The sequence below is a fragment of the Pelodiscus sinensis genome, chromosome 1, assembly GCF_052426305.1.
Source record: "Pelodiscus sinensis isolate ZL-2025 chromosome 1, ASM5242630v1, whole genome shotgun sequence".
NCBI lineage: Eukaryota > Metazoa > Chordata > Testudines > Trionychidae > Pelodiscus > Pelodiscus sinensis.
In genome coordinates this window covers 15,511,660-15,539,362 of record NC_143052.1, presented here as the reverse complement: position 1 = coordinate 15,539,362, position 27,703 = coordinate 15,511,660, and the positions used below count along the sequence as shown (strand labels likewise).

General features: G+C 45.3%; 1 protein-coding gene across 2 annotated transcripts in view; it reads left to right on the top strand.

The window, feature by feature from the left end:
• Nucleotides 1-9,668: 9,668 nt before the first annotated feature.
• CCDC3 (coiled-coil domain containing 3) overlaps nucleotides 9,669-27,703 on the top strand; it is a 108,661-nt gene continuing 90,626 nt past the window's right edge. Inside the window, exons 1-3 of one of the 2 annotated variants that reach the window (XM_025181666.3) lie at nucleotides 9,669-10,404; nucleotides 12,709-12,883; nucleotides 27,366-27,592. In XM_025181666.3, coding sequence (XP_025037451.3) covers nucleotides 10,025-10,404; nucleotides 12,709-12,883; nucleotides 27,366-27,539 — 729 coding nt within the window. In that variant the 5' untranslated portion in view covers nucleotides 9,669-10,024 and the 3' untranslated portion in view covers nucleotides 27,540-27,592. Of the gene's footprint in view, nucleotides 10,405-12,708; nucleotides 12,884-27,365; nucleotides 27,593-27,703 lie in introns of those variants that run through there. The other variant, XM_006117099.5, reaches the window with a different exon arrangement.

The window sequence follows — 27,703 nt, the reverse complement described above, 5'->3', positions numbered from 1 at the left end:
TTATACCCACCGCCCATGTCTCTGCACTTTCTCATATCCATGGGGCTCTAGCATTCCTACCTTCTGCTTAGCAAGTGAAGTTCAGTTCAATCCAGGCAGCTACAGTCCTGCTGCCTTTTATTCACGCAACAAGGATGACACTTAATTACCCCTGAGCCCCATAACAAAGTGAATTGCAATCCAACACAAGCCAAAAGTGATCCTTTGGGCAAAGCAGCTCCAGTCTGCTGCACAAGCAGGCAGAGTGGGCGTGTCTACACAAACAAGGATGCTTCCTGAAAGATCCCCCTACTACCCAAGCATCACTAGATGTCAGGGGAGAGCTCATCTTACAAAGCTAGGAAAGAAAGGCATAATAAAACCCAGTGGCTGGAAGTTGAAGCTAGACAAATTCAGGATGAAAAGAGGCACAGTGAGGATAATTACCTATTAGAACCTACCAAGGGTTGCAGGAAGTTCTCCATTGCTACAGACTGGAATTAATAAGTAAAATTTTAACAGCGATAAAATATTGGAGCAATTTACCAAGGGTCATGATGTGTCCTCCATCCCTGACAATTGATCCATCTTAAATGTTTTTTTCAAAAGATCTGCTCTTGGGATTATTTTGGGGGAGTTCCATGGACTGTGTAGCCCAGGAGGTGAGACTAAAATGATTACAATGTCCTTTCTGACCTGGGAATCTATGAAATCTGTAAATCAAGAATGCATGTCTTTCTAAGGCCTGGTCTACATTAAAGGGGAACATTGACTAAAGATATGCAACTCCAGCTATGTTAATTACGTAGCTGGAGTCAACCTACCTTAAATTGTGTTTCTGGGCTGGAGGTTGATGGAAACAAACACTCAGGTCAGCTTCCCTTGCTCCTTGTGAGGAGCAGGACTACTGGCACCAACAGGGGCACCTTCTCAATTCAAATTAGTGGGTCTTCACTAGACCTGCTTATTTGAACCATGGAAGCTCTACTGCTGCTGTGTTGAACTTTAGCATAGTATAGACATGGCCTAAGAGTATGGGAGTATTGGGAGTATTGTGTCCAGTTCTGTGCCTCCCGCTGCAGAAAGGATGTGAATGCATTGGAGAGGGTACAGCGAAGGGAAACCAAAATGATTAGGGGGTTGGAGCACATGACCTACAAAGAGAGGCTGAAGGATTTGGGCTTATTTAGTCTGCAGAAGAGAAGAGTGAGGGGGGATTTGATAGCAGCCTTCAACTTCCTGAAGGGAGGTTCCAAAGAGGATGGAGAGAGGCTGTTCTCAGTAATGACAGATGGCAGAACAATGAGAAATTGTCTTAAGTTACAGCATGGGAGGTCTAGGTTGGATATTAGGAAAAGCTATTTCACTAGGAGGGTGGTGAAGCACTGGAATGAGTTACCTAGGGAAGTGGTGGAATCTCCATCCCTAGAGGTTTTTCATTCCCAACTTGACAAAGCCCTGGCTGGGATGATTTAGTTAAGGTTGGTCTTGCTATGGGCAGGGGGCTGGACTCAATGACCTCCTGAGGTCTCTTCCAGCCCTAGGATTCTATGATTCTAAGAGATATATTTTAGCTTAAGCAGATATTAACAGCTTGCTGCATGAATTAGTGGATACAATTCTATAGCCTGTGCTATGCAGGTCAGACTAGACATTCATTATGATTCTTTTGGCCTTAAAATTTATGATTCATGAAGATCCAGAGCAAATGGTATTTTCTCTCTCCAGTCACTTGAATTACCAGAAGGGATGCATTTTATACAGTAAAGGATATCCGCAGCTGTGTGAATGATACATTCAGGTAAGTTTCCCCATGCTTAGGCCACCAGTGGTGGAAGTGGTTTTTGTTATGCAGATATCTGTCCAGTGGCATGGAGGCTGAGACAGAAATACAGTTCACATTGCTAAATCAACAGACACACCTGACTGCAACAACCTCCTGTCTCTGCTGACTCGGACTGTTTTCAATCTTGGAAAGTGTAGGTGGAATTGAAGACTATAATTCACTGCCAATTCCCTAATCTATCCTGAGCATTTTTTACATTAAATTCTAAATTGTTTTAGGAGAAAGTCTTTTTATTGTCATTTATAAAATCATGCTCAGCTTCTTGCATTGCTGTTCGTTGTAACTGTGTATTACAGCTGATCCCCAAAAGGCAGATCTTATTTTACCAGGTCATAAATATTGCCCAAAAGAAATAAAAAAGCCAATGGAAAATGTGGGCAACAGAATGATTTGTTTGATGGGGGGGGGGGGGAACCCAGATGTTGGTAGAAAAATCATGAAATGCAATGGAACAAATTTTAAAATATAAAAGAAGAATGAACCAAATTATAGAAATACAGACATAAAAAGGTAAGGAAAAACACCACTTTCTTTTGGGAAATAAGAAAGCCAAATATTCATGTTTCTAGGTCAACAGGTTTGAAGGGGGGGGAAACGTGGGTTTGATATTTTGTAACCTCAACTACAAAGGAATCACTGAGGGTATATAAATAAAAGACAGCTGAGCTGAGGTTTCATATCACTTACACCCTTCCGTAAGACAGTCAGAGTCTGTCTAGTACCTTAACTAACACTCAGCTAAGTCAATGTTTTGGCGGTAAAGAGCTATGTTTATACTAAAATTCTTAAATCACCTGGATGGCCATAGAAACAGGAAGTAAAATGGCAAAGCCCGGAGGGAGAAATCCTGGGTTTAAATATTCATTAAAATGTGTGAAAGGGAAGGAGAGTTCCTGCCTGGGAAAACCACAAATCTGTCTCAAAGTCTACAAGTGAATGAATAATCCATGGCACATGTATGAGTGGTTAAAAGCATGGACCCAGCTATAATTGGCCCTATTGATGCTAGTCTGATTAGTTAGTTTTGGCTTCAGTGCTTGTCATATCCATTCTGAGTTCACAGAAAAAATAATCACACTACATTGAAGAACATCTTAGATCAGCCTTGGGATCTCAGAGGAGAAATAGCAAACACAGATCTTAAAGATGCAGTAGCTGGTTGGATTTCTTAATCTTTGCTTTATGTCACTAATACCTTGTTATCCGGAGATAAAAAAGAGGAACCCTGGTGAGAATGTAAAAGGACTTGCTACTTTTCAATATATCTGCTGCTTAAAAAAAAAAAAAAAAAAAAAAAAAAAGAGCTGCTGTGAAAAAAAAAGAGAAGTAACATTTAACACTGCATTAATGGTCATGTCCTGAGTCCAGAGATTTAAATATTTATATTAAAACATTGATCTAAAAGTGGTTTATAAAATTTCTAAATGAAACAGAAAACAGCCAATTTGGTTGTGATGGCTCTGGATGAAAGGTCACCTACAGCTGATTATCAGGAAAACTTTCTAACAATAGCTATGTCTACACTATGGGGCTTTATCAGTAAAAGGTATGCAAATTGTGCTCTGCAATTTGTGTACCTTTTACCGATAGTTCTTTTGGAAGAGGCTTTTCTGAAATTTGTCCCATCTACACTTGGCCAAATTTCAGAAAAAAACCCTCTTTCGGAAGAGCTCGTCTTCCTCATGGGCGGAGGAAGACAGGGCTTCCGAAAGAGCATGCCTGCTCTTCTGCAAAAATAAGCAGAAGAGTAGATGTGTTCCCTGGACAAACCTTGTAGGTATTCCAGAAAAACCCTGTAGTCTAGACATAGCCAATGAGAGCTATCAAAATCTGGAATCAAAGAGGTAGCAGGTAGCCTTTTAAGTCTGTTTCAGGAAAAACAACAAGGAGGCCCCGTGGCACTTTAAAGACCAACACATTTTTTAAAGTATCAGAGCATAAGCTAAATGTGAAATATCTCCCAAAAGGAAGTAGTGGAAGCCTCATTGTGTTGGACATTTAGAACTAGACTGGATAAGGCACTAGCAAATGTAAATGGAATAGATATAGGAAATAGGAGTCTTTAAATGAAAGACGTTATTATTTTTATATATACATGATTCTTTATAAAACTAAGGATAAGACAACATTTAAGCTCAATGAATGAAATTCTGGCTCCATTGACATCCATGGGAGTTTTGCTGTTGACTTCAGTGTGGCCAGGTTTCACCCACTGTGTCTCCAAGAGGTACATGTTATCACCACCACTGGATCATGGAGCAACTACCAAAAAAGAGTAATAACTTGCTTCTCCATGCCAGTAATCACCACAGCAAAGGAAATCAGCCAACTCCAACCCACGCCAAAGAATGTGGGCAAAATATGTCCGCACACAAATGATTCCTAGGACTGCCTGGCATTTCAGATATTCTGATCACACAGCATCTTTATTCATTTTATTAATGGAGCATTAAGGAAACATGGCAATACACTAGGGCTCCAAAAAGAAAACAACAAAAAAATGTCCAACAACTCAATGGTAATCAGTGTTCCTTATTAGCTAGTCGCTTGCGTGGCCGCTCTGAAGAAATTGAAATGTGGCCCAGCTGATTAGCAGATCGCCCGCAGCTAGGTTTTATATTTCTGTTGGTGATGCACATTCACACATGCCTTGATGCACATAAGAATTATTCTGCACGTGGATGGAAAAGACTAGAGGGAACATGGATGCTAATATTGTGGCTAAATGAAAGAAAAGGAATAGCAGCTTTGGAATTGGTCACTGCTCACATGAGAGATTCCCATGGCTCAGGGAGAGGCACAATCCAACCATGGGCTGGACCCGGCCTACCAAGCCTTTTGATCCTGCCCATGGCCTACCCCGCTGAGATCCTAAGGCAGGCTCTCTGCCTGCTGCATCCTGAGGCTGCTCAAAACAACTAGCGGCTCTTTCTAGGCGCTGTGCATCCCTGGCCGGGGAGGGTAGAGTTTGTGCACTGCCCTGGCCCCCAGTCTAATCATTGAAGCGCCCATTGGCCAGAACTGGAACCAAAACTGACCAATGGGAGCAGCGAAGATTGGCCTGGGGACAGGGGCAGTGCACTAAGTTCCCCCCGCCCCCATCAGGGATGCATGGCACAGAGCAGTACATAAAGGAAACCTCCAGCTATTTTGTGAAGCCTGGGGCCCTGCCTCAGGGTCCCTGTTAGACTGCTGGCTGGCAGCTCCCAGCCAGAGCTTTCTTTTGTTACCTCACCCCCTCCTACTCTCCAACTCTTTGCCCTAGATCACCACCCCAACCTTCTGTACCCTCCTGCTGTTCTAGGTCACAATTCCCTCCAAAATCCTGTACCTCCTACTACATCCTTCCCCCAGGCCAGAATGCACTCCTGGACCACACACCCCAATTCCCTGCCCCGGTCACAACCACCTCCTTCACCCAGACTCCCTCTCAGACCCCACACCTTGTCCTGCACACCAGATCCCTACCCCAAGTGAGAAGCAAAAAAACAAAAACCAAATCCTTACTGACATGGCTCCCGACTGAGGAGAATGACACTCCCCACATTCCACTCGCATACCAGAGCCCAGTGGGGCCCAGGCCAATAGATTTTGTGTCCTTCAGCCCTGCTGGGGAGGGGAACCTTGAGATTCGGGGGCTGGATTCAGGCAAGCTGGGGCCTTGGGTTTAGATTATTAACAAAACAGGTGTGAATTGATGAAAGCCACACTACATAGTTCTGTTCATGGGTTTGCATTGGTGTGCATAAGTGTGATATGATGTCAGATTGCGAATGGTAGCTGTGATATGTGATTATCTACCATGTTAGGAAGAATTGCTTGAATGGGGTCATCCATGCTTTCTGAGATTGTGAATTTGTTAGGAGTTTTTATGTAGGAATTACAGAACATAAATTTGCATGCAGCATATTACACTTGTGTTTGAGTTAGGGCTATCCCTTGATTGGATGAAAATATTTGGGCCGCAGGCAGTGAAAGAGAGAGAGAGAGAGAATCGGGTGCTTATTTTCGTTGCTCTTCACAGTTTGCATTGCTGGATTATGTAGATTAACAGTTTTAACTCAAAGTTCGTTGTGTGGGAATTTCCCATTTATGTGCCAATGTGTTCAAATAATCAGCTATTGAAGTTGACATGTATGTGGATAAGTGTAAAGTAATGCACATCGGGAAAAATAACCCCAACTATACGTACAGTAAGATGGGGGGCTAATTTGGCTATGACAAATCAGGAAAGAGATCTTGGAGTTATCGTGGATAGTTCTCTGAAAACTTCCATACAGTGTGCAGCAGCGGTCAAAAAGGCAAATAGGATGCTAGGAATTATTAAGAAAGGGATAGAAAATAAGACAGAATATCTTACTGCCCCTGTATAAAACTATGGTACACCCACATCTTGAATACTGTGTACAGATGTGGTCTCCTCACCTCAAAAAAGATATTTTGGCTTTGGAAAGGGTTCAGAAAAGGGCAACTAAAATGATTAGGGGTTTGGAACGGGTCCCATATGAAGAGAGGTTAAAGCGACTGGGACTTTTCAGTTTAGAAAAGAGGAGACTGAGGGGGGATATGATAGAGGTCTATAAAATCATGAGTGGTGTGGAGAGGGCGGATAAAGAAAAGTTATTTATTAGTTCCCATAATAGAAGAACTAGAGGACACCAAATGAAATTAATGGGTAGCAGGTTTAAAACTAATAAAAGAAAGTTCTTCTTCACACAGCGTGTAGTCAACTTGTGGAACATCTTGCCAGAGGAGGCTGTGAAGGCTAGGACTATTACAGAGTTTAAAGAGAAGCTAGATAATTTTATGGAGGTTAGGGGATAGAAATGGTGTCTCTGGCCTCTGTTCGTCAGAGGCTAGAGAAGGATGGCAGGAGACAAATCACTTGATCATTGTCTTCGATCCTCCCTCTCTGGGGCACCTGGTGCTGGCCACTGTCGGCAGACAGACTACTGGGCTAGATGGACCTTTGGTCTGACCCAGTACGGCTGTTCTTATTATGCCTGGCAGATCCCCCGTGTCAACCACACTCCTGCTCATTGCCTGATTACCTTTTTAAATCTGTTGTCCATGCAGTTCTATAGATCCCTGTCTTCTCCATGCCTCAGTTTTCCCCAGGCTTCTTCACTCCCTGCCACATAATAAACTCACCAACCCCCTCTCCTTCCTGCCAACATGGCCCTCTTTCCCTATCCCAGTCAGCTGTTAAATATGATCAAACATCCATATTTATTATGTAGCCCATTTGTAAGTACTCCTGTAGTCAGATCTGACTGCTAATACAATGAAACATTTCAAACTAAATGCCATTGGAAAGCAGGGGTACATGGTAGGGTGGAAAGAACATATTGACCAAACTGTGGAAGGCCACTGGGACAATCAGAGGGAGGAGACAAGGGTAAGGACACGGGAGGCTCCTGAATGGGAGAAACAGGATTTAGGGGAGAGGGGTTTTCTCCACAGCACTGTTGCCTTGGCTCCTAGGTGGTGAGGTTTAGAGATTACGGTTGTTAAGGTAGAGGAATGCAATGAAATGTGAGACAAACAGACAAAGAGAGTATTTTAAAATGTTTCCTTGGCAAACATTAGTCAAGATTTATCTTTAAAGACTTCATGGAATAGTCAGAGGTCCCTGGAAGAGTTACTGTGCCAAATGTGGAGCCTACCTCCAATGACTGGAATCTGACAGCGGACTGAATACTGTTTAAGGTGAAATCTTACTAGATATTTTAGAAGTGTGCATCTGTCTGCAGGTCCATTTATCTGTGAGTCTGTTTGTTAAAGAATTCCTGTTAAATAGTATGAGCTAAGATCACCAAATTTGGTAGGCAGCCTCCTCTTATAGCTTAAAGCAAGGTCAGGGTTTGGTTATGCCAGGATAATGGGATGTGCCTGAAATTCAGTTGTTTCTCATAAAATGGAAAGGGAGGGGTCTGGTAGGAGGGAGTTACACTGCAAAATGACCACAGGGGGGCAACAAGGGGCCAGAGATGGGGACCAGGACAGCTATAACCCCATTGGGCCAGTAGGGGGCAGGAATGGTGAAAGGGACAGCCATCTACTATATATTTCAGACAATCTGAGTGTCTGTTTGTCTGTGTGTCTGTCTATCCCCCAGCTAGGGGACATGCACCCCTTCCCCAGTTGTGCCCACAGGAGCTGCAGCGGCCAGGGACAGGCACTTTTCACTTGGCCCCAACGTGCTGCTGTGAGAGAGGGCTGGGGCTGTCCTGTTTCCTCAGGGCAGCCTGCATATTGAACAACTCATCCCCAGCCCAACCCCAGAACAATTATTTAAGTGAAGAAAAACAAAAACTCATTTGGGTTAAGGACCCAAGCAATGCTGGATAAATCGTCTACTTTCAATATAATCTTAACTAAGGGGTATTACCATTGTCTACATAATTGCTACAAACAGCATTACACAACAATACCTCAGAGCCCAATTCAGCTCCTTTTGAACTCAATGGCAGAAAGTCTTTCTCTTCAGCTGGAGTTGGATCAAAACAGGTCTTATTTGCTCCCAAAATCTGTAGAAGAAACCTGTGCACTACCTCCCAATAATCACAATCTGGCCCAGTTTGCAAAACAAAAGACACTTCCCCTGGGAGATACCATTTTAAAAATCATATGTAACTTGTTGATTCCTTGACTTGTGCTATGGAATTTTTCTTGTTATTATGCTTGCCCAACAAGCTTTTCATGACAGTTATGAAACAATATGTTGCTTCCCAAGAGAGAGAATCTGAAGAATGTAGAAAGAGATTTGAGTGTCTCAGTCAAATTTGCTCTAGAATTGTGGTTTTCAAACTTGTTTTTCTCATGACCCAGTTGAAGAAAATTGTTGATCATAGAATCATAGAATACTAGGACTGGAAGGGACCTCGAGAGGTCATCAAGTCCAGTCCCCTGCCCTCATGGCAGGACGAAATACTGACTAGACCATCCCTGATAGACATTTATCTAACTGTGTTGCCCATGGCCCAACATAATTTGACAAGAGTGTGGGCTCTGGGGTGGGGCTGAGGATGAGCTCTGGGGTATAGAGGAGGGAGCTCTGGCTTTGGAGGTGTCAGGGTATGGCAGGAAGGGATTTCGTTTGAGCGGCTCCCAGTCAGCAGTGCAGCAGGGGCACTAAGGGAAGCTTCCTGCCTCTCCTGGCACTGCAGACCATGCTGTGCCCCAGAAGCAACCAGCAGTAGGTTCCCTGCCAATGGGAATGCGGAGCTAGTGCTCAGGGCAGGGGCAGTGTGTGGAGCTCTGTGCCTCTCTAAGAGCTGGGCCTGTTGCCGTCCACTTCTGGGGTGCAGCACAATCTATGGTGCCAGGATAGGCAAGTAGCTGCCTTAGCACCCCCACAGGTCACCTGACCCCGCTGCAGCAAGGAGACCTAGTGCCCGACATTCCACAACCCAGTACTAGGTGGTAACCCGTAGTTTGAAATCCACTAATCTAGAATGGGATGTGGGGGAGTAATTCTCATTTCTGACAGGCTTTCTGGTCTTCCCTGGGGATCAGCAAAGGCACAGGGATCTGCCCACCAGGAACCAGCGGGGAGCAAGGCACCTTATATGCATTTTATCTTCACGGGGCAGCTAGGGTGGCAGCATCCCCATTGGACAGATGGGGGGAGCTGGGGCGCAGATCCCCAAAGGCAGGTGTCCGCCTTGTGGAAGTAAAGCCCCGAATGACCCCTTAAAGCAGGGAGAATAAGCGACTGGCTTAAACCCCAGAGAGAAGCCCAGCCAAAGAGGGTTGGCATCCCAGATCTGCCTCCCAGCCACAAGGCACCTCCCTTAAGGCCGCTTCTCCTCCTTCCCGCTCCCTTTCCTCTCCTCTCCCCTCGGGTCTCACAACTCCCAGGGAGAAACCGGCCGGGAGCTCCATCTCCCCCCCGCCCCGCAAGTAGCGCGCAGGGGCAGGCGATTTTGAAACGTCCGCTGTGCGCCTGCGCTCCCGCTGCTGCCCGGAGCCCTAGCGAGGCTGGTCCCAGGCTGGGCGCAGCGGCCGGGCGACCGCTGCCCCTCCCTCGCTCCCCGTGGGACTCCAATTGGACGCCGCCTGCTTGATTGGTGGGGCTCTGTCCCCAGTCACCAATAAGCGGGTTCATCGCGCAGGGATCCTGTTTCACGCCGTGCAGCCGCTTTTGCCTCGGGAAGCCAAAGTGTCCGGCGGGGATTGTGCGCTCACCCATCCATCATGCTGCACATGCTGCCGCTGCTGCTAGCCCTGCTGAGCCTGGGGAGGCAGCTCAGCCCATGCCTCGCCTGTCAGCTGCCCTCCGACTGGAGACCCTTGAGTGAAAGCTGCCGGGCTGAGCTGGCAGAGATCATCGTGTACGCCAAGGTCCTGGCCCTCCACCAGGAGATGTACAGTATGTACAACTACCTGCCCTGGCAATATGAAGCCAGCGAGGGGGGGCTCTTTTACTCGGCTGAGATCGAGATGCTGTGTGACCAGGCGTGGGGAAGCATGCTGGAAGTTCCTGCAGGCTCTAGGCTTAATCTCACTGGACTGGGTTACTTCTCCTGTCACTCCCACACAGTCATGCAGGATTACTCTTACTTCTTCTTTCTCAGGTGAGTAAAAAGGTGTGATCCAGGCCCTGCTTGTAAATGAGAGCGAGAACACTCCTCTTTCGTAAATGCTCTCCGAACACTTCAGCTGAATCTCTAGAGCTTTTCAGAACCAAACAAAAGTTACTTTGGTAAGTTTTCTGTATCTAAAATACAGAGGGAGCCACCAGAAATGACTTAGATTGTATAGCAAGTGAATAAAAAAGCCAACGTGTCCTGTTGTTTAACTAAATCATGGATGAGCCTGGTACATTTCTGTTAGCAATGCTATTACCCAGCTGCAGAGGATGTAGGAGAGCAAAGTTACTTTGGAGAGTGAAGTTTCATACTCCTTGTTCTTCAGGCAGGTACAGATTCACCTAGCAGAGAAGACAGGAGCGAATGTGACACTTTTCAAAGGAGAATACTTTTATTGTGATTTTAATTGGAAGGAATGGTGCCTAACTAGTGCTTTCCTGTACTCCAGAAAGTAGAAACAAACATGTTCAACTTTGAAATCTTGGGTGTGTAATATATAAATGATTGTATGACCTCAACAGAAATAAAACTATGCATTTTCCTATAGCATGTTGCTGCAAAGGATTGTGTTTATAGTTGTTGTGGTTTAGATCTTACATTTTCAGTGTTTGATATTTACACCATTCTGTAAATTTTAATCTGTCAGTTTCTTTGATCTGAAGTACCAGATAACTGGCTTGTTGAAGTATGAAGGCAGTAAATGCACCAGTATATCAATAGACAGTGTGGAAACTTGACTCTGAGAATGTTTTCAACCACCAAACTGATGTGTTCCAGGAGGATAGGGCCATCAATGGCTATTAGCCAAGATGGTAAGGGACACAACTCCATCCTCTGGGTGTTCTCAAACCTCTGACTACCAGAAGCTAGGGCTACATGATAGGATAGTTCACTCAATAGGTTGCCCTGTTCTGTTCATTCCTTCTGAAGCATCTAGCACTGGCCACTGATGGAAAACAGGATAATGGGCTAAGTGGACCATCGGTCTCATCTAACACAGTTTGGTTCTTATGTTCCAGTTTAGAATTGAGCAAGTTATTGTTTTTTTTCCAACTTGAGACAGAAGGTGTAAAGTTCTTCAAGGATTTTAGGCAATGACTAGGATGTAAATCAGGTTCTTATTTGAAAGCTAATCTCAGTTAAAGTGATTTCCTCCCCACCTCCCTCTCAAGATCTGTTTTGGAAGCCTGCAGATAAAATATTAAATGACGAAGCACCACTTTCTAAAGAAAAATAAACATCCCAGCAGATGGCATTTGTTCCCATCTTGTTGCTCATTTGTGCTCAGCGATTTGTGGTATTAACTTCTTACGGTGATCTTGCTCATTTATAAACCATGGCAAAGTCTTTCATGACCAAAAAGAAATAGTGTTTCAAACAATTTGTCATGTCCTGTGCAACAAATTTATTTTGAGTTTCTATTTAATTGCAGCAGTGTTCAGCTCAGCCTGACTATTTCTGTGAGACCAAAGTAGGTACTTTAGATTCTGGTCAGTTTTATAGGCTGGATAGATGCCAGTGTCTATTCTCTCAAAAGTTTGGCGTATGGGTTTAGCACTGATCCCTAAGTATTTACTCAGAAGATTTTTCTTTGCTCTTCTGGGTATCAAGCCAGCCAAATCCTCATTTTAAGCACGTTAAAGGAATAAGAGACTATAATGTGGAAATAAAGCCATCACAGGAAATCTTTAAATCCAAAAATACTTGTGAAATTCACTCAGTAATTTGTATAGAAAAATTTAGTGATTCTCACACCAGGATAGTGGTGACAGAGAAGCAAAACAAAACATGTTTTAATGGTATCTGCTAATATCTCTGAAAGCTAATTTGGTATAAGTTATTAATGGATTATTTTAAGTTGCACCCATCCAGCTCTGTGGACACATGGAAAGAAGTGAAAGACTAAAGAATAGAAAAAATCAAATGACACCCAAAGTGTAGGACCCTCTCAATTATGCTTCCTGTCTTTCAATGAGCCTTTGGTGGATGGACCTCTGTGCCCATGCAGAACTCTATTAACATCTGTGTGGTTGTAGGGGCCTACCTATGTGGAACTCATTGCAGGATTGGAGCCTATTGGGCAGAACTACAACTAGCGTACATTGCTGTTATGATAGTGTCATGAACCAATAGCTGTTTACACTCTCTATGAATATACACCTCAGATTCTCCCACTATCCAGTACAGCCTGTCAGGCAATAGTCCTGGTCTGGGTGAGAAACACAACATAGATGGGGAACAGTACCCATGATCTGATATTACATAAGCACTATCTGATTTTTATTTCAGAATGGATGAGAATTATAACCTTCTTCCTCACGGGGTAAATTTCCAGGATGCAATATTTCCAGACACGCAGGAGAACAGAAGGATGTTTTCCAGTCTCTTCCAGTTTTCCAATTGCTCCCAGGCGCAACATGTCATAACTTTCTCCAGTGACTGGGATATTCAGGAGGACAACAGGGTAAGCCTCAGTGGGTAGGTGTATTCCCACATCACTTGCAAACCCAAGTGCCTGGAATGTACAGCAGTTACAATTGACAGTACTTTTCGGCTAGATCATGGGTTCCCAAACTGGTGGGCGTGAAGAAATTCCAGAGGGTTGGGGGGCGCAAGGTGACCCAGCCCCCGCCCCCCATCAAGTTTTTCTGCCCTGGTCAGTTCCTTTTGGGGAGGGGGCATGAGGGTTTTTCAAAAATAAAAAAGGGTGGCGTGATGCTGAAAAGTTTAGGAACCATTATGCTAGACTGTCATGTAATGTTTTAACATTGTATTGTGACAAGCCAACTCTCTGCTCTGGTCTTATCTGAAATGCTTAGGGGCATGAGCTCGAATTTTCCAAGTGGTATATTGTTTGAACCAGTGTTTTCTATCTCATGAAGTTTCTTACCTCACCCTTTCTGGCACTAAATCTATGCTGTTAATTGGGCCACCCTACCCTTTTTTAGTAAGCAAAGTCCCTGCTGAAGAGATCACTGGTGGCTGTGTCTACAGTGGCTTTTGTTTTGGCCTTTGTGGAGAGTGGGGGACATGTATTACTTTCCGGTTTAAAAATAATCAGGGGGAATACTTTGTTAGCAGTTTTGGTGGTTATTTCCAGAACAAAAATTTTTTGATTATGTTTTTTTGTGCCAGTGCTGATAGTTTTATGAAGTTGGTGGTTTCCCCCAAGAGCTATGAGAATTGTAAGTGTCTCTCTAGCTTAGGAATGTCTAGACATTTGTCATTGGTTGCAACTTCGTCCCTGTTGATTCATGCTAAGTCTACAAAGCAGTTCTGTTACATGTAGCAAAAGTAGCTCTATTGCCTTGTTCTGGAGAATGATGGTAGAAGCTCAGTAGCCAAATGAAGGACTTCTATTTACAAACTGGCTCACGGCCAGCATAGGACGTTTTAGCTTCTGGTTTTCCAGCTGGCCAGTGATGCAAAATAATCAGAACATTGCTCAGATAAGAGAGCAGTCACCATCAGGTAAACTGTCTGAGGGCTTAGCTGCTTAACTCATATTTTCAGTTGTGTTTGGAGTGGACCATTGAAATCAGATGGTTTTTAAGAGGGTGAGGAAGGTTTAGCCTACAAACAGACCCTGTAGTTATAGAAATAAAAGGACAGCAGAGAGAACAGGCTTAGAGTTACGGCCAAGGGCTGGGAATCAGGGTACTAGACCCAAACCTGCCTCTGTTTCTCCATCAGTAAAATGTGGGGATATGGAAAGGTTACAAAACTCGTTGAGATTTGCCATGCAGAGGTGTAAATCCACCCACATTGGGAAGGGCTGGCTGGTCTTCTGGTCTAGATTAGAGGCGTAGGATTGAATAGGTAGGGGATAGCTTGTGTCTTCAGCCTGCTGATTGACTATCCTCAGAGTCTGAGACTTTTTGCAGGCACAGTATTGATTTAGGCCCAATTCTACAGTTAATGGAGAGGGAGGTTTAACTGAATTTTCAATCCTCCAAAGACTTTGGCAGAGTAGCACTTGAATATGCCAGCAGAGAATCTGGCCCATTCATTTCCATGGAAATCACAAGACAAAATCCCCAAAGGCCACGTGGGGAAACAGAGAAACAAATGGATCAAAGGTACATTTCAGCTGTTGTGCTCTGAGACCCTTTGCAGCTCTGTGCAGCTTCCAGGGTGGAATAATAGCTGCTTGCACAACAGGTTTGGACTGAGATTTTTAGCCACACTGCAGGAATAAATTCTGTCCAATTAACAGGCATATAACAAATTCTGTCCAAATAACAATACAAGCATCTACACAGCAATTCTGTTATTTCAAAATAATTTAAAAATAACAAACAACTTATTTTAAAATCTGTAAACCTCATTCCACGAGTAATAATGCTTATTCTGAAAGAGCTATTTCAGAATAGCAGTCGTAGGGACACTCCACTGCTGCTATTTCAAAATAGCTCCTCCCCAGTGCCTCCTGGGGCTCTAAATCGAGGTAACATGTCCACATTAGGGAAGCCTGCCTCGGACTAATTTTGAGGTTCCCTGTAGTGTACACATGCTATTTCGAAATAAGCATGCTCTGTAGACTTATCCTTAGGGTAGGGAAGCAGTTTCCAAACTCTGCTGAAGGCCCTTCATTCTTTGTTTCCCATTCCTTAAATAGCTGGGAAACCTTTGTTCAGTTCTCCCACGCCTCTGGAAGAGTACAGAATTCAAGATGGATTCCAGTATCAGGTGGCATTATTACATGTCTGTGTAGGACCAACCATAGTTTCGTTTTGTTTTTCCTCTAAGCCCATTCACAAATTATTGTCTTGACCATCAGGCCATTAAGTTCCTTAAGCATCACTAATGGCTTTCACTAGAAGACCTAGAATTAACAAACAGGTATACACTTCATACTTCTAACTTCACAAACAAGAATGATACATGCATATAAATATAATACTTTAAACCCTTGCCATTGGCAGTGGATGCGTTCCTGCATTCATTGTGAATGGCAAAACTTGCATATACTAGGATCTGCAGCTTCCAGCCTCCTCGGTGAGCTCTTCGTGGCTCCCAGCCCCTGCTGCCCCTTTAGGCTGGGATAGGAGACCCATGAGTATGCTCAACCTCAAATAGCGATGTTATGAATTGCAAGAGTCTCCTGTATACACATTCAGGGGATTATAGGCTCTTGAAATATAGGGTGTGTCTACACTGCACCGTTATTTTGAGATAACTAGCATTATTTCAAAATAACAATGCGAGTATCTACACAGCCATTCTGTTATTTTGAAATAATTTTTAAATAATGGATGGCTTATTCTGAAATCTGTAAACATCATTCTACAAGGAAAATGCCTATTCTGAAATAGCTATTTTGAAATAAGGCGTCTATTGACGTTCCACTGCTGCTATTTCAAAATAGAACCTCATCAGAGCCATTCTAAGTTATTCCTCCCTCTGGAACTCTAAATTGAGATAGCACGTCTACATTAGGGAAGCCTGCCTTGGACTAATTTTGAGGCTTCCTTGCAGTGTAGATGTGCTATTTCAAATAATTATTCCGGAATAGTTTATTTCAAAATAAACGTGCAGTGTAGACATAGCCTATATAAATTACTTGCCTGGTTTTGCATAAAGCATATTTGACATATGGATACCCATATTCAAAATCATATTTCCATAAAAATATTGGGGTGAAGTCTCACAGATGCAACTTATGTGGCCGAAGTGTGAGAAAACCCATCCCGAGTGATGTAACTTACACTGACTTAATGCAGTAACCACTGCACTGTTGGCAGGTGACAAGCTTCTGCGTTTCGTTGAAGTGGTCAGCAGGAGAGTGCACTCCCATTTACATAGCGGCTGTGTTTACACTGGGTCACTTATTCCGGAAAATCAGCCGCTTTTCTGGAATAAGCTGCGAGCTGTCTACACTGGCCCTTGAATTTCCGGAAAAGCAACGATGCTCTACTGTTCAAAATCAGCCGCTATTCCAGAAAAACGATTCTGCTCCCGCTCGGGCATAAGTCCTTATTCCGGAATACTGTTCCGGAAAAGGGCCAGTGTAGACAGCCCAGTAGTCTTTTCCGGAAAAAAGCCCCGATCGCGAAAATGACGCTCGGGGCTCTTTTCCGGAAAAGTGTGTCTACATTGGCCACGGACGCTTTTCCGGAAAAAGGGCTTTTCTGGAAAAGCAGCCTGCCAATGTAGACGCTCCTTTTCCGGAAATACTTATACGAAAACTATTCTGTTTTAAGCATTTCCGGAAATTCATGCCAGTGTAGACACAGCCAGCATGTCTTCACCAGATACACTTCATCTATGCCCCTGCATCAATGGCTGCAGCACCAAAAGCCTTTAGTGTCCTCCTCCCTTCTTCCCTGTATCAGACAACTGCAATACCTCAAATTTCCCCATTGTTCTTTCCCACTTCTCTCAGTTGTATTATCCTATCAAAATCCAAACTATTTCCATATCCAAATTCAGCTGAGCAGCTCTGTGCTTTCTTTTAAACTGAAAGGTGCTATATGTACTAAGTTCCCATCACAGTAAACGAGCAAGTGTTCAGTGGATATTCCTCCTTCAAAAGTAAAAAAAAAACTATTAAAGGGGCTCTTGGAGGGAGGCAAGTGGGAATGTGGAGGCAAAATTGAATACCCAGTTACTCTACAAGTTCCCACTGGAAATTCATGCTTTGCTGCTTTTGTCAGTGAAGAGAGGGAGGCTTGAAGTGGTGTAATAAAGAACAGTGGAGTGGGCAGCAATTGTCTTCTGCTACTCAGCAAGTGTGCTGAGCATGAGTTCATTATGACTAATACAAGGTTTAGGAAAGCAGACAAATACAAAACTACTGTTGAGGAAGTACCAAAAGCTATCAAACAAATGAAGTCAGGTAAATCACCTGGCCAAGACGGCATGCCAGCCTCGTGCAACGAAGTTTACAGGATCGGTCGAAAAAGGCTTTGCTTGTCAACCGATCGCTGCCTAGACTGCTGCTTTTTGCCAGCAAAGTGCCATGTCGGCAAAAAGCGGGGGCCATTTTTATTCAAATGAATGATATTTAAATCCCTGCTTCATTTGCAATTGCGATGTGCCTTATCTACATCCCTCTGTCGGCAGAGGGGTGTAGTTTAGACACACCCTAGGAGGGTGAACTGGAGAGCAAGAAAGTGCTATGGAAGGGGTGGGTAAGTAGCTCTGGGGTCTTGGAGGTGTCTTATAGCATGTGTCGGGGACTCACGTAGGCAGTTACTACTACAGGGCCCTAGGCTGTAACCCAGAGTAGAAGGTGGGTCTGGGTTCCCCCAACACCCACCTCCCCATTTCCAGTTGGGGAAATGGACTGTGGAGTTTATTCTCAATTTTTTCCATATGTTGGCCAATGTTGAGAAGAGTTCAACAAAAACAAACTAACGACCTAGGCATGGTGCCTGTGGAAGAAAACATTGTCCTCACTCTGCGTTTGTAAGCAACAAGTAGCCAGAGGCAGTTTTATTACGAGCTGCAGCAAGGGAAAAACTGGTTCGGGAGGAGGGGGGAAGCCCCCCCCCTCCGAGGCAGATCTTCGAATACAAGCAATTATGAAGCAGTTTATATACTGTCCATTAGATATAATAACAATAACAATCAGTCTCCTTCCCATTACAAACACCAATGACTTACAGTTATTTTTGTTCCACCCAGATGCTCCTTATCTCAAGGTCCCTGCCAGAGTCAGCATTCTATCCTTATCTCCGTATGGAGGCGAGAGGCAAAGGCAGCGTCTAATTACAGATCTCGCGTTGTCAGGCCACAGACTTAGCCTGACTCTTGCTCTCTTGTTAACAAGACCAAGATGGCTGCACACAAATTCCTTTATTCCCTTTTCCTGCCTCCACAAATTGTGGGCTGCTGTCAGCCTCTGAGGCAAACAAATCTGCCAGAAAGTGCAGGACTCCCCGAGTTTACATAAGAGTTCTGTCACAATATAATATTATATATATATTTTTAAACAGTCCATAGATGGAAAAAATATCTTAAAACTAGGGATAGTTAACAAGGAGCAATGCTTATGATATTTAATATGAAATTAAATAAAAAGAAAATCAACACTACCATTGGAATACATGTATCACCATCCTCTTAACAACTCAAGTTAGTAAATACACCAAAATACATATTATCCACACATAGCTCAGCTTTAAGATGCTAAACAAATCTGAGTCAACTAGATATAGTCATGCTCTCGTAACAAATACAATATTTACTGACACCGGAAAGGAGAGTGAAAGGCATTCACTCAGGCTTATACAGTTTCTCTTGGGGATGTTTAGGATCCATGTTATACAAGAACAAGTGAAACAGAGACTTGTAAAAACAGATGAGTTATCTTGGTTGAAATTTTCACCTTTTGTGTGTCATCAACTCAGAGTAGAAGCCCCAGAACAAATTAATACATAGCTTCTGGGTTTGTAGACAGATGCATATTTCAAAGAGCTTGCAAATAAGGTTTCATCCTACAAACAACAAGCATCACACCTAGTACTTGCTACTTCTGACTCATAAGACCCAGAACTCTACAACATACCAAAGATCAGGCCTTAATGCAATACAATTTACCACATACTAATTAGTAACACAGGATTTTAAAAAAATCATTAAGATTAAAGTTTTAGATATCTGCAACACTCAAAAAAATTCTATTAGAATCTTTTTCTTCCTTACCTTCAGCCATTAACACCTATGTAAACTTTATTTGAAATGGGTGTGAAATATGGACCATTTACCGCAGATACATTAAGCCAGTGGTCCCAACCTTTCGTGGCTGCCGGGCACCCGGGAGCCGCTCACACGCCGCACTTCCAGGGGTGGGGCACGCATGCACCATGCATGCGCCACGCACCTGGGGGCGGAGCAGACCACGTGCCACACGACCGGGGCCGGCACCACACATGCGCTGTGTGCTTGGGGCAGGGGCCGCCCACGCACCCCAGGGCCAGCACCGTGCATGTGCCGCATGCTGGGGGCAGGGCCAGCCCCGATGTTTCGGCAGGCACACACAAATGCCCCAGCAGGGACCATGGCGCCCACGGGCACCGCGCTGGGGACCACTGCATTAACCAATTTGAAACACTGGACATGCACCTTCTTTGCTCTGTTCTGAAAGTTTGCTGGCAAGACTAAGTGTCAAAATTAAGCTGCATTCCTAACCCCACCTTCCCCTGTCCAGGACTGAAAGGAGGAAAACAAACACCCAAGAGACCACCCCCCTACTGAACAGCTCCTGCCTGAGGACAGCCCTTCAACTCCTGGTTGTACAAGTGGGGCTGTGACAGCAGAACTGCAGTCACAGGGCGGCTGATACCCGATCCCTGCAGGCACAAGGAGTGTTGTAGGGCAGGTTGTACCAGCTGTAACAGATGGATATTTTTTCTCATCAATTTCAGTGCTAGCTGAAATCTACGTTTACTGACCCATAGATTTAAATGGAATCCTGCCAAGCCTGCCTTTGTGACATCTGTTCACAATCTTGCTCCTTGCAGCTTGGCTTGTTCAGCCATGAGCAAAGACACAAGATGCTGTGACGTCCTTGTCAGATAGGGCGGAGAGCCATAAAGTCCCGCCTCAGGGCATTTCTTCTCAAATCTCTGAGATGAATGTCAGGGCGGGAGGTGAGTTTGGACAAGAACAGTGTGTGGGGATGGGGCTGGAGTGAGCGAGGAAACCACCTGTTTATGGTCTCAGATTTATCTCTTGTTGGGAGCCTTCTGAAATCCTAGAGTTGACTCTGGCCCTTTCTCTTACTTTGGATAGGTCTTGGGAGTGAACACTGAGGCAGACTTTAAAAGCTGTGAAAGAACATACAGTTGCACTGCCTATTTATGTCAACATTTACCTGATTTGCCATGTCTGTCTGGTGTTTGCAAATATAAGGCAGATGCACCAGTTGCCAGACTGCAAACCTGAATGCACATTTTTGGAAAATCTGATTCTTTGCCACTGACACAAAGCTCACTCCTAATGACTTGAGAGATGCCTTATCCTGAGTATATTTGAGTTGGGCACTTGGTGGAGGATCTGAGCTTTCATTGTGGATTGTTGCTAAACATCTTCTATGCCACTGTGTAGGTTTGAAGGGAGCTGTACACGGCATCCTTGCACAGAAGCCTTCATAACCGTATATTCAGTATATACATCTGATTAAACCTTTTGGAACACATTGCTGTTTTCCCTTTTCACAGCTGTGCAGAATTTATATAAAAAATGTATTTCTTTAACTGGACCTCACTCCTCTGCATAACGTAAGTTACTTTGCGAAACTGACCAAGTAAACTTTAGAATTAGCCTACCAGCATCTGATTGGGCAAATGTATTAGTATTATGGAAGTCAATGCCAGACTTGTGCTGCAGGCCACAACTGTGACAGTTTCACGCATGTGACTGTAGGAGGACATAGGAGACAAAAATGCATGTAGGAGGGGACTTCTGAAAAGAGGCACAGGAAATTGAAGCATAGCCTGCCATTTGCACTATGTGAAAAACAATTTTTTTCTTAGAAACCACTTTGGCAAGTAGTAGAGAAAACCCACTGTAAAGAGCCCACATTTGGGTATATCTGGTTGGGGATGAAGCACAGACCTTCTTACATGTGGGCCTGTTGCTGTTATTGGAAGCAAAATATTTTGGGATAATTGAAGGTCATGTGTTACCCATGGTTTTTCAGATAGCCCTTGTATTCTCAGAACGTCACACAAGTGGCTGCACTTGGCACCAGGAAGAGCTGCAGTAAGTCAGGCTGTCTTTTCCATAGCATGTTGCATTTTGTTTCCAAGTTCATTGTTTTGTTTTGAGTAATTGGGCTTTGACTTCCACCCCTCCCAAAGACCACTCCCCTGAGTGATGTTTGGGGATCTTCTGCTAGGTTCCAATTTTCTGCTGCCTTCTCTCATACCAAATTTCCTCAAAGTTGCTCATCAAACCCCTCACTCCAGTAAGGGCTCATAGCCAGCACTTTGGCTGGATTTATAAGAAGTTGCTATATTTTTCTCCACTCTGCCATGGGATCACATAGCCCTATTGTAACTCCAGAACTGATGTAGGCAGAAATAATATCTGTGGAAGTGCTGCGGTTTTCCCTTCTAGTTATAATTTTAAGTGATTATTAGAATCAGTCTTTTTGCCTTCCCCCTGCAAGTCTAGAATATTGGCCAAGGAAAAGGAATCTTGCAATCACTCCAACTTCTTTTTATTTTAATGGGACAGCAGCATGCAAAAAATTAAAAAGTAATGCAACCCTCAGTAAGTTCTTAAAAGCTGCACATTTTTACCGTGCTCTCCTGTGGGCCCCCTCAGGGGAGAGCCACAGATGGATCAAACAGTTGGTAAAATTTAACAACCCAATAAATAGACATACCAAAATGCTCCTGTATTGGCTCCAGAACAATCACTTGCTCACTTCTGGCTCTGGAAACTGCCTCAGCAGTCTCTTTTCATTTAACAAACCCCCTCTCCCTCCCAAGAGCCCCCAGAACCTTGTATGTCACCCAGTCATGTGCATTCTTGGAAACATGTGCAGCCATGGCTGTGCTGTCAGTAGCAGTCACTCCCCTGCTACCTTTTAGACCCAGTCCTGGGAACCTTCACTCACACAAGTAGATGCAGTGACTTCAGTGGGACTCCTCACATGAATTAGGGTCTGCAGACTTTGACCCTTACTCCCTTCGCTAGACTCTACTCAGAGTCTCCTCTTAATAGAGAATATGACTGCTAGGAATTTATAAGTGTCTTCCTCTGTAGAGGAGATACTCCTGGCGTGATCATAGTAACCAGAAGGCAGTAAATGGCGGTAGAAATTTTCTACTCATACAAATGATGGTGTCACATGGCCGAAGAACTGACATCTAAAAGTATAAACTTAAAAAACAACAAATGGTCTGGTAGCATTTTATAGAGCTAGCTTTGATCTACCTAGCTTGAGTGCCCACAGGCATTGACTTTAATTTGAGTGGTCCCTGGACTTTCACACTCTGGCACTGCACACAGCCAAATTTATGGACAGGACACTAGTGTGGGTGTTGGGAGCTTGGGGGGGGGGGTGAAAACCTGCCTCCACTGAAGCCAAGGAGAGTTGTGCCATTGATTTCAAGGGAGGACAGGATTTCGCCCCTGTTCTTTGTTACCAGCTATGTCACTTTCTTATGTAACCTTGGGTGAGTCACTTAAATCTTTTTGTGCTGCAAAATGGGGAGAGTAACCCAAAACTAACCCTGTAAAGTGATTTGAGATCTAGGGATTAAAATTTGCTATGTGTGTTAAATAGGTCTTTGAATTATTATTATATGGAGATTTTAACTTCCTGAGTTACTAACAAGAGAGCAGGAATAGCTCTGACTTTCAGGTGTCCTTCTGCTTTGCTGTAAGTCTGTTGAAAATGCTTGATGACACACGGTGCTCTCTTTCCAAGCCAGATTCCTCCCATTTTAAATACAGGAAACCAGAAAAATGACCCACCCAGAAAAATGATCGTGTATTGTTAACAGGATCAATACGGATACAGTAACTTCTTCTTGAACAAACCATTAGAGTAGCAGGGGTCGGGGCTTGAACCCACTGACGTCAATGGGCATCTTTCCAATGATTTCAATGAGCTTCCCATCAAGGCCTACGAGTGAGAGAGGATTACCTTCAAAGCAGCCTCCAAAGATTTAATTGGGTGATACATTAATCCTGCATTTATGTGAGCAGTGCCCCAAATAAAGAAAGACAGTCAACATGGACGTTAGTCTCAATATGTCTATATTCGTATTTCCTTTTAAATACCTCAGCATCACAATGTTACAGTTCTCTGATGGCACCCTAAACTGCTGTAATTTAGTGATGATCTGAGCAAGATGTCCTAACAGGGCACCAGGGTTTTTTAATTTTTTAAAAAATATTAATTTGATATTTATTGAGGTTCAAATTAAGAGTTTCAGAATTATTTCCTATTTTTAGACAAGGCAGTGTTTGTACACACACCCCTCTCTGAGCCATTATTCACCCCTGGAATAAGCCTGTAAAGTCCATGGTGTAGTACCAGAGACAGATCTGACCATTGTTTCTGTGGATCTGGTGGCCAGTTTTCAGACTTGGCAGACAGCACGGCAGCAGTTCAAGACCAGAAGGATTTCTTCACAACCATAAGGGCTAGATGTTTACTATTTATAAAATGGAAAGCTTAAAAAGAAACTGATTGAGAGGACACCAGGGAATTACTTGCCAATTACACTACTCAATCCATGAGACGAGTCTGGAGAATCTCCTTTAGTACTGCTCTTAATCAGTATCTGTCGTGTTGCTAATGAAAGCAGAAACTTAAGACTAGTGAGTCAATGGTCGTTTGGGACATGTCCAAGTGAAGGTCTTGAAGTTTCTACCCATCTTTTTTCCCTGCTCTCCTCTTAAATCCTTCTTTCTTCAGCATGGGTTGGGACCATGGCTAAATATTGCAGCACCTAAACATTGCAGCATGGCTAAATATTGCAATATTATGGCACTTTGAATTTGTGGCTATAGGAATCTACTTCTCCCCTGAGACGGTGAGGGCATAAATCTATTTGAGTGAGCCGACTGAGCACTGATTTGGTTTGTAGAGTTATAGTGCTGCTCAGGCCAACAGGGGGTGCAAAGGGGCAATTGCTCTTGGCTGCTCTAAATCAATGTTGAAGCACTGCCCTGCATGCTCAGGCAGCACTAATGATGGGGAGGAGGGGATGCTGTGCTCTCGGCAGTGTTGCGGGCTGGCTGTCCTCAGCCCCACTCCTTCAGCCCTCAGCCTATCCCCTCCCAGCAGTGTGGAGAAATCCTTCCCCCGCTTTGCCTCCGGAGGCGGTTGGCTCAGCTGCTGCTGCTAAGGTTTCCAAGATGGCTACTTGTGGGAGCAGAAGCTGTAGGCTAAGGCAGCATGTCTTTTGCCTGGCCCTTTGATACAGGCAAACATTTAAAATGGGGTGGGGAGAGTACCAACTGAAGGCAGCATGGTATCTGCAGTCCTTAGTCTCCTGTGTTGAAGCTGCATTTGCTGTAGAGGTGGGATCAGCTCTTGAGTATTTGTGCCCCTCAGCTCAGACTAGGAGGCTAGCCCTGCTACAGCCAATTCTGCAAGTCAAAGCCCTACGTTGGACCTGGCCTTTCTGCATGCCTGGGCACTGTGCTGTCAGCCAAGCCATGAGGCCAAGCCCTTTAACCCTGCCACTATCAAATTCAAAGGTCGGCCTCAGGGATAGTGGATCTCGGAAACTTATAGTAACAGACCGTCTGAGTAGCAAACCCCCTTCATAAATATGCAGTAGGCGACTCTCTGTTCCTTTGTCTCCTTGATGAAACAAACCCAAATAACATGCTGCATCAAGGGCCGTAGCAGTGCATCCTCCCTGCACTGTAAGCACAATCACAGCTTGGTGGTGGTGAAGGAACTAGTGTGGAACCCCAAATTCCAGGCCGTTCCATGGGAGTCCAGGCGCAGCTCCATGGCATGTTACATTAGCTGTGTCCCTCTCTCCATTGACGAGGTAGGCAGGGAAGCAGTAGAAGTCCTGGAGCTTCATCCCACTGATTTGCCATAGCACACTCTTCACGGTGCTGCAGTTGTGTGATAAAATTCTCATCCCTGTTTATCTCTCAGAGCCATTCCCTTCCATTCGTTTCAGCCACAGAGCCCATTCAAAATAGTTATGATTTGCAGTCCTGGTGCAGTGCCCCCCAAATTTTTTCCCACTACGGTCCTCCTTTCAGAAGTCTGATTTGTCGTGTGCACCCCCAAGTTACACTCCACTTAAAAACTCCAGGCTTACTAAATAATTTCACAGCACTCTGTCCTTGAAAAATTGCTGACTCTCTCATTTTTACTGTGTCATTATAAAATAATCAACTGGACTATAGCTATTGTAATTGCATTTCAGTGTACAGGCAGTCCCCGAGTTACGCGGATCCGACTTACGTCGGATCCGCAGTTACAAACGGGGCCCTCCCTCTCCCTGGTCTCCAGCAGACCAGGGAGAGGAAGCAAAGTGGCAGAACACGTGGGCAGCGGACAGGGCTGTCCGCTGCCCGCGTGCTCCGCGGCTTTGCTCTGCTTTGCTCCCCGTCCCCCTGGTCTGCAGACCAGGGGGGGACGGGGAGCAAAGCAGACCAAAGCCGCGGAGCACGCGGGCAGCGGACAGCCACGGCGCGTCTGTGCTGTCCCGCTGCCCCCGTGCTCCGCGGCTTTGCTCCGGACGCCTGTGGTACAGCAGCTGGGGCGCTGCCGGTTGGTCCCGTAGCGCCGCTCTGGGCGCCACTGGACCGACCCAGCAGCACCCCAGCTGCTCTGCCCTAGGCGTCCCCAAGTAAGCCGCTGCTGAAACTGACCAGTGGCTGACTACAGGAAGCTCCTGCCCCGGGCTTCCTGGAATCAGCTGCTGATCAGTTTCAGCAGCAGCTGACTTGGGGATGCCTGGGGTTCTTAAGTTGAATCTGTATGTAAGTCAGAACTGGCGTCCAGATTCAGCCGCTGTTGAAACTGATCAGTTTCAGCAGCGGCTGAATCTGGACGCCAGTTCCGACTTACATACAGATTCAACTTAAGAACAAACCTACAGTCCCTATCTTGTACGTAACCCAGGGACTGCCTGAATAGTATATAAAGTAGTATGAACAAGTTGTTTGTATGATTTTTGTTTGTTAGTTCTGACTTGGCTAGTGCTTTTTAAGTTGCCTGTTTTATAACTAGGCCTATAGCTTGATGAAATTGATGTACTCCTCCCCCCTGTCCTGTCCCCCCCGGAAGACCACTGCATATCCCAGGGGTGGGCAATAAGTTTTGTCTGGGGGCCACTTCAAACATTGTTGAAGTAGCTCCGGGCCACACAGGAAGGGGCAGGGCCTAAACAGGAAGAGGCAGGGCTACTCCACCCCCAGACCATAATTGGTCTGGGGGTGAGGGAACCCCTTTGCCCCCGCTTTCCACTAGGCTCTCATGCCCTGGAAGAGGCTTGGCATGCTCCCCCACCAGTCAGAGTCTGGGGGCGGGGGAGCGCAGGAAGCGTCCTCCTGCCCTGCCAGAAGCACTGGAACTTGAAGTGCCGCAGGCTCCTTGCAGGGCCAGGGCACCGCAAATGAAGCTTCATAACAGCTCCCCTGCCCCCAGGCCCTGATTGACCTGAGGGTGGAGGAGCATGCAAAGTCTCCTCTGCTCTCCCCCCGCCCTGCGAACAGCGCGTGGCGCTTCAAAGCACCATGTGCTCCTGGCAGGGCAGGAGGAAGCAAGGTGTGGTCTCCTACCCCCCAGGCAAATTAAAGCCTGGGGGCAGGGGAGCGCCCGAAGCCTTCTCTGCTCTGCCCCCACCCTGCGAGCAGTGCATGCCGCTTTGAAGGGCCACACACTGCTTGCAGGGCGTGGGCAAAACAGAGAAGGTTTCAGTCACTCCCCCAGCCCCAGGCCCCAATTGCCTTGGAGGCAGGGGAGCAGCAGGGCCTCCGCAGGTTGAATCCACCCACTTGGCGGGCCATGATTTGGCCCGTGGAGGCCCTTTTGCCCACCCCTGGCTTATCCCCATGGGTACGGGTAGCCTTGGCTGAGAACCATTGTTCTATAGCCTGGGAAGGGAGCAGCATTTCCCTTTGTAGCCGTCACTTTAATTGAGCCTCATTAAAACACCCCACTGAAATAAGCGTGTCGTCACTTCGGCACTGCCCAGGACCACGCCATACGGAGCGTACCACTTAGGGCTCTGCACTGTGCCATATGGGGCTCTGGCTGCTACTACAGTAGCATTGATGGCGGCCGGAAGCCCTGGGACCCTTTGAATCGCCAGGCCCCCCGGGCAGTTGCCTCCTTTGTCCCCATCCCGCGTCGTCCAGCCAGTGCATGACATCAGTGAAGAGTAGCCTTGCCAGCTGAAACTGCAGGGGAAAGTTAGATAGGCAGGATAGGATTGTGAGCTGCTAGCTGGAAAGCGAATGACGCGACAACGATGTAATTTTAAAACCTTCTCTTAACACAGCGAAAACACGAGGCCTTTCATCACCACAAGGTTCTGACATCTCCTCTGATGGCAACTTCAGCAGCACCATTGTCCCTTACACTCTGCTGGTGTTGGAGAACAATGTTGGCTCACAGCAATGGTGTTCCTTGGAGGTCTCCTAAATTAACAACACTGGCTTCCTGCTGGGTCTGAGACTTGACTCTGGTTGAGCAAGCCAGATGGTATTAAGCATTTAAACCAGCTGAAATCAGAAGTGTTTTGCTTTATTTTCTGCATGGGAAGCTGCTTCATCATGACTGCCAGAACAAAGACCGGCCGTAGGCTTGTTGGACAAGCTGGATGAGGCAGGATCTGTT